The sequence below is a fragment of the Hyla sarda genome, chromosome 3 (assembly GCF_029499605.1).
Source record: "Hyla sarda isolate aHylSar1 chromosome 3, aHylSar1.hap1, whole genome shotgun sequence".
NCBI lineage: Eukaryota > Metazoa > Chordata > Amphibia > Anura > Hylidae > Hyla > Hyla sarda.
In genome coordinates, this window is record NC_079191.1 from 41,259,443 (window position 1) to 41,266,759 (window position 7,317).

Consider the following 7,317-nt stretch of genomic DNA (forward strand, 5'->3'; position numbering starts at 1 on the left):
TAGATTCCATAGAGCGAATTTCACGGACGCGGGCCAGGAGTTCACCCTCAGACGGGGGGGAAGTCTGTTTCCAATATTTTGCAATGAGAGTTTTCGCTGCCAGGACGATGTGTAGAAATAACTTAAATGGCCGACCAGACAAGGCCCTAGTTGACAAATGTAAGAGATAGATTAAAGGGTCTAGGGGCACCCCAACTCCCAAAATGTCACGGATAAGCCGCTGCACCATTACCCAAAATTGAGAGATCAGCGGACAGGACCAGAATATATGGTAAGTGTCCCCCAGTCCCACACCACATCGCCAACATTGCGGGGGGATATCAGGGTTCAATTTGTTGAGGAGGACAGGGGTATGGTACCAACCCATAAGCAATTTGTATTGTGTCTCTTTATAAGCTGTACATATGGAGGCCCGAGAAGCCCTGTCCCAAATTACCCTCCACTGTGGGATTGAAATAGAAGTGTTAAGGACTTCCTCCCAGCGGCCCATATAACGGTGGGAGGGGAGGGTTCCGTCCACAGGGGAGATTAAAAGGGAGTAAATACTCGAGAGTAGTCCCTTCGTCTGTGGCCCACTCCTACACAACCTCTCAAAACTCGTAGGGAGCGATACCACTAGCGAGCCTCTCTAAGAGGATAGGTAATGTCGGAGCTGAGTATAGTGAGTGAACGCAGAGGCAGGGAGTTCCCAACGAGATTTCAGGTCATCAAAAGACAGAAGAGTCCAAGTAATAGGATTTACCACATCAGCCCAGCAGAACAAACCTCTCGAGGGAGGGAAGTCAGGGTGGTAGAGAAAAGACTGCATTGGGAGAATTGGACAATTTTACGCAAACTAATTTTGGTGCATGTAGTTATAATTTTTTTAAAGTAGTAAAATAAAATGTAACCTATATAAATTAAGTATCCTTGTAACCGTATGGACCTACAGAATAGGGTTTCATTTGTACTGAAAAATGCACTGTGTAAAGTTTTTCAATTTTGCCCCACAAATATTTTTTTTCTGGTTTCACTGTAGATTTTGTGGTGAAATGATTAATGGTATCACAAAGTAAAATTGGTTGCGCAGAAAACAAGCCCTAATATAGGTCTGTAGGTAGAAAACTGAAAGCGTTATGATTTTTTGAAAAAGTGAGGAGAAAAAAACAAAAGTGCAAAAACAAAAAATGGCCCGGGAGGGAAGGGGTTATCCGGGCAGATTTTTTTTTTTATTACTAGAATAAAGGAAGTGGTAAATAAAAAAGCAAAAAAACAAATAAAAAAAAATAAACATATACTTACCTTCTTCGTTCCCTTACTGGCACCAATATTTCATGGCTTTGATCCCTGTTGTTCATCGTTTTTTCGTTTGGGGATGTGTAGTCTTAGACCTCGTCAGCCAATCAGCTGCCTCAGCCACTGGTTGGGTCTATGATGTCATGTCTGTAAGCCTTTAACCCCTTAAGGACCCAGCCAATTTTCACTGTTGGACCTGGCCATTTTTTTAACATCTGACCACTTTCACTTTAAGCATTAATAACTCTGGAATGCTTTTACCTTTCATTCTGACTCCTTGTTTTTTGGTGACATATTCTACTTTATGTTAGTGGTAAAATTTTGTCGATACTTGCATCGTTTCTTGGTGAAAAATTCCCAAATTTGATGAAAAAATTGAAAATTTAGCATTTTTTTTTTTTTTTTACTTTGAAGCTCTCTGCTTATAAGGAAAATGAATATTCCAAATAAATTACCGTATTTATCGGCGTATAACACGCACTTTTTAGGCTAAAATTTTTTGCCCAAAGTCTATGTGCGTGTTTAATACGCCGATACACCCCCAGGAAAGGCAGGGGGAGAGAGGCCGTCGCTGCCCGCTTCTCTCCCCCTGCCTTCCCTGGGGTCTAGAGCCCTGCTGCCGGCCCTTCTCTCCCCCTGGCTATCGGCGCCGCTGCCCGTTCTGTCCCCCTGACTATCGGTGCCGGCGCCCCACTGCCGGCGCCGATAGCCAGGGGGAGAGAAGCGGCGCCGACAGCCAGGGGGAGAGAAGGGGCAGAGGCACCCATTGCCGGCGCCACTGCCCCGTTGCCTCCCCCCTTCCCTGGTGGCATAATTACCTGGGTCGGGTCCGTGCTGCTGCAGGCCTCCGGCGTGCGTCCCCGGCGTCGTTGCTATGCGCTGCACGGCGCGGCGCACTGACGTCATGCGCCGCACCGTGCATAGCAACGACGCAGGCGACGCACGCCGGAGGCCTGCAGCAGTGCGGACCCGACCCAGGTAATTATGCCACCGGGGATGGGGGAGGCAACGGGGCAGCGGCACCGGCAATGGGTGCCGCTGCCCCTTCTCTCCCCCTGGCTATCGGCGCCGGCTATGGGGCGCCGGTACCGATAGTCAGGGGGAAAGAACGGGCAGCGGCGCCGATAGCCAGGGGGAGAGAAGGGCCGGCAGCAGGGCTCTAGACCCCAGGGAAGGCAGGGGGAGAGAAGCTGGCAGCAACGGCCTCTCTCCCCCTGCCTTTCCTGAGGGTATATCGGGGTATACACGCACACACACGCACCCTCATTTTACCATGGATATTTGGGTAAAAAACTTTTTTTACCCAAATATCCTTGGTAAAATGAGGGTGCGTGTTATAGGCCGGTGCGTGGTATACCCCGATAAATACGGTATATATTGATTCACATATTCAACATGTCTACTTTATGATTGCATCATAACATTGACATGTTTTTACTTTTGGAAGAGATCAGAGGACTTCAAAGTTCAGCAGCAATTTTCCAACTTTTCACAAAATTTTCTAAATCAAAATTTTTCAGGGACCAGTTCTGTTTTGAAGTGGATTTGAAGGGCCTTCATATTTTAAATGCCCCATAAATGACCCCATTATAACAATTGCACCCCTCAAAGTATTCAAAATGACATTCGAAAGGTTTGTTTCACAGGAATAGCAGCAAATTGAAGGAGAAAATTCAAAATCTTCATTTTTTACACTGGCATGTTCTTGTAGACCCAGTTTTTGAATTTTTTGCAAGGGGTAAAAGGAGAGAAATCTTCCTAAAATGTGTAACCCAATTTTTCTCGAGTAAGGAAATACCTCATATGTGTATGTCAAGTGTACGGCAGGCGCAGTAGAGGGCTCAGAAGGGAAGGAGCGACAATGGAATTTTGGAGAGTGAGTTTTTCTGAAATGGTTTTTGTGGGGCATGTCGCATTTAGGAAGCCCCTATGGTGCCAGAACAGCAAAAAAAATACACATGGCATACTATTTTGGAAACTACACCCCTCAAGGCACGTAACAAGGGGTCCAGTGAGCCTTAACACCCCACAGGTGTTTCACGACTTTTTGTTAAAGTTGGATGTGTAAATGATTTATTTTTTTCCACTAAAATGCTAGTTTTCCCCAAAATTTTTATTTTTTACAAGGGATAATAGGACAAAATGACCCCCAAAATTTGTAACCCCATCTCTTCTGAGTATGGAAATACCCAATGTGTAGATGTCAAGTGCTCTGCTGGCGCACTACAATGCTCAGAAGAGATGGAGCACCATTGAGCTTTTGAAGACAGAATTTGGTTGGAATAGAAGTCGGGGGCCATGTGCGTTTACAAAGCCCCCCCGTGGTGCCAGAACAGTGGACCCCCCCACGTGACCCCATTTTGGAAACTACACCCCTCACAGAATTTAATAAGGGGTGCAGTGAGTATTTACACCCCACTGGCGTTTGACAGATCTTTGGAACAGCGGGCTGTGCAAATAAAAAATTACATTTATCATTTTCACAGACCACTGTTCCAAAAATCTGTTAGACACCTGTGGGGCGTAACTGCTCATTGTACCTCTTATTACATTACATGAGGGGTGTAGTTTCCAAAATGGGGTCATATGTGGGGGGGTCCATTGTTCTGTCTCTATGGGGCTTTGTAAACACACGTAGCCTTCAATTCCGGACAAATTTTATCTTCAAAATCCCAATGGTACTCCTCTTCTGAGCATTGTAGTGCGCCAGCAGAGGACTTTACATCCACATATGGGGTATGTTTTTACTCGGAATAAATGGGGTTACAAATTTTGGGGGGCTTTTTTCCTATTTTTCCTTGTGAAAATGAAACATTTTGGGTAACACCAGCATTTTAGTGAAATTATTATTATTTTTTTTCATTTTTCCATCCAACTTTAATGAAAATTCGTCAAACACCTGTGGGGTGTTAAGGCTCACTATATCCCTTGTTACTTTCCGTGAGGGGTGTAGTTTCCAAAATGGGGTCACGTGTGGGTATTTCTTTTTTTGCGTTTATGGCAGAACCGCTGTAAAATCATCCACCCCTGTGCAAATCACCAATTTAGGCTTCAAATGTACATGGTGCGCTCTCACTCCTGAGCCTTGTTGTGTGTCCGCAGAGCATTTTACGCCCACATATGGTGTATTTCCGTACTCAGGAGAAATTGCGTTACAAATTTTAGGGGTCTTTTTTTCCTTTTAACACTTGTGAAAATAAAAAGTAAAGGACAACACCAGCATGTTAGTGTAAAATGTTTAATTTTTTTACACTAACAGGGTGGTGTAGCCCCCAACTTTTCCTTTTCATAAGGGGTAAAAGGAGAAAAAGCCCCCCAAAATTTGTAACGCAATTTCTCCCGAGTACAGAGATACCCCATATGTGGCCCTAAACTGTTTCCTTGAAATACGACAGGGCTCTGAAGTGAGAAAGCGCCATGCGCATTTGAGGACTAAATTAGGGATTGCATAGGGGTGGACATAGGGGTATTCTACGCCAGTGATTCCCAAACAGGGTGTCTCCAGCTGTTGCTAAACTCCCAGCATGCCTGGACAGTCAGTGGCTGTCCGGAAATGCTGGGAGTTGTTGTTTTGCAACAGCTGGAGGCTCCGTTTTGGAAACACTGCTGTACAATAAGTTTTTCATTTTTATTGGGGGGGGGGGGGGGGGCAGTGTAAGGGGGTGTTTATGTAGTGTTTTACCCTTTATTATGTGTTAGTGTAGTGTAGTGTTTTTAGGGTACATTCACACGAGTGCAGGTTTACAGTGAGCTTCTCGCTCGAAATTTGCGCTGCGGCGAAAAATTTGCCGCAGCTCATACTTGAAGCAGGAAACTTACTGAAAACCTGTCCGTGTGAATGTACCCTGTACGTTCACATAGGGGGGCAAACCTCCAGCTGTTTCGAAACTAGAACTCCCAGCATGTACTGACAGACCGTGCATGCTGGGAATTGTAGTTTTGCAACAGCTGGAGGCACACTGTTTGGAAAACCTTCAGTTAGGTTCTGTTACCTAACTCAGTATTTTCCAACCAGTGTGCCTATAGCTGTTGCAAAACTACAACTCCCAGCATGTACTGATCGCCGAAGGGCATGCTGGGAGATCTAGTTATGCAACAGCTAGAGGTATACAACTACAACTCCCAGCATGCCGAGACAGTTGTTTCGGCATGCTGGGATTTGCAGTTTTGCAACATCTGGAGGGCTACAGATAGAGACCACTGCACTGTGATCTCCAAACTGTGGACCTCCAGATGTTGCAAAACTACAAATCCCAGCATGCACAGACAGCAAACTGCTGTGTGGGCATGCTAGGAGTTGTAGTTTTGCAAGATTTAGAGTGCTAAAGTATAGAGATCACTGTGCAGTGGTCTCTAAACTGTAGACCTCCAGCTGTTGCAAAACTGCAAATCCCAGCATGCCCAGCAGCCTTCTGGGCATGCTGGGAGTTGTAGTTTTGCAACATCTGGAGCGCTACAGTCTCAAACTGTAGCCCTCTAGATGTTGCTAGGCAACTTACCGGCTTCCGTCGGATCCAGGGAGCCGCCCTCTTTTGCCGCACGACATTGCCGCCCGCGCCGATCACCGCCGCCGATCCCGTCCCGCAGCTTCCACCGACGGGTAAGTGGATCTTCGGCGCCGGTCCTCCTTCATTTCCCTGTCCTGCCCCGCCTATTGTGGGTGGACAGGACGGGGAAAGCGAAAGTAAACCCCCCCGCCCCCGATCTGCTATTGGTGGTCGCGTCTAGACCACCAATAGCAGGGATAGGAGGGGTGGCACCTCTGCCACCTCTCTCCTATCGCTACAGGGGGATCGTGGGTGTCTTAGACAACCGCGATCCCCCTTATATTCCGGATCACCTATGACCCGGAATCGGCGCAAATCGCAAGTGTGAATTCACTTGCGATTTGCGCCGATCGCCAACATGGGGGGGTCTGATGGGCATTTGCACGGGGTGCCTGCTGATCGATATCAGCAGTCACCCCGGTCCGTACAGGTACGCCCTGGGTCCTTAAGACCCAGGTACAGAAGGCGTATCCATACGCCCTAGGTCCTGTACGGGTTAAGCATTACACAGAAGGGACTAGAGCTCTGTGATACTGGTAGTAGAGAAGCAAGGAAGGTAAGTATGTTGCTTTTTTAATTATAATAAAAAATAAAAAAACTGCACAGATAACCCTAAATGATAGACAAAAAAATGTTTTTCATTGTAGGTTTTATTAGTTTGTATAAACCTTCCATGTTAACAGGTCTTAATCTATATCCTATTTCTTATAGACACATGTCCCAGGACACTGCGGCAATCCAGAAAATGAAATGGCAGACTGGCTAGCCAGAAAAGGAACAAGAAAATAAAATTGTTACTTTTACATTGTGCAATATAATAGTTAAATACTTTCATTTATATTAACATTTTGTACTATATTACAAGTATCATCCTACACAATGTGTTTACAGCATGATTAAATATAGTCGTTTCTTTGCTTTCTGCATAGTGATTTTTTTTTTTATATAGGGGAGATTTGTGAAAACCTGTGCAGAGGAAATGTTGCTCATAGCAACCAATCAGATTGCTTCTTTCATTTTGCCTTGTTAAAAATAAGAGGCGATCAGATTGGTTGCGATGGGCAACTGGGCAACTTTTCCTCTGCACAGGTTTTGATAAATCTCCCCAATAGGGATTCATTAAACCATGTTGGGGTACTTTGCTCTGTGTAGATAAAAACATACAGCGAAACTCCAGTGCTCTTTGAACTATAATGTACATAGTATTTCTCTATCAGCTCCATTGGGGGACACAGACCATGGGTATATGCTGCTGCCACTAGGAGGCTTGACACTAGGTAACAAGAAAAGTCGGCCCCTCCCAGCAGGATATACCCGCCCACAGGCAGCTGGGCTAATCAGTTTTAGCTTAGTATCTGTTAGGAGGCAGACGCTGATCCGGTGTTCTCCTGGTCTATTCTTTTCTTATTTTTGAGATTAGGGATGTTTCATTAGATTTTTCTTTCCCTTTTCTTTCACTATTTTCAGGTGGGGACTTAGGAACATAGCGTTACTG

General features: G+C 45.5%; 1 protein-coding gene across 4 annotated transcripts in view; it reads left to right on the top strand.

Moving 5' to 3' along the window:
* Window positions 1-6,740, top strand: part of LOC130361300 (ribonuclease H1-like) — a 55,235-nt gene extending 48,495 nt beyond the window's left edge. For all 4 annotated transcript variants that reach the window (XM_056564110.1, XM_056564111.1, XM_056564112.1 and 1 more), the window contains one exon: window positions 6,534-6,740. In XM_056564110.1, coding sequence (XP_056420085.1) covers window positions 6,534-6,611 — 78 coding nt within the window. In that variant the 3' untranslated portion in view covers window positions 6,612-6,740. The remainder of the gene's footprint in view (window positions 1-6,533) is intronic.
* Window positions 6,741-7,317: the final 577 nt, after the last annotated feature.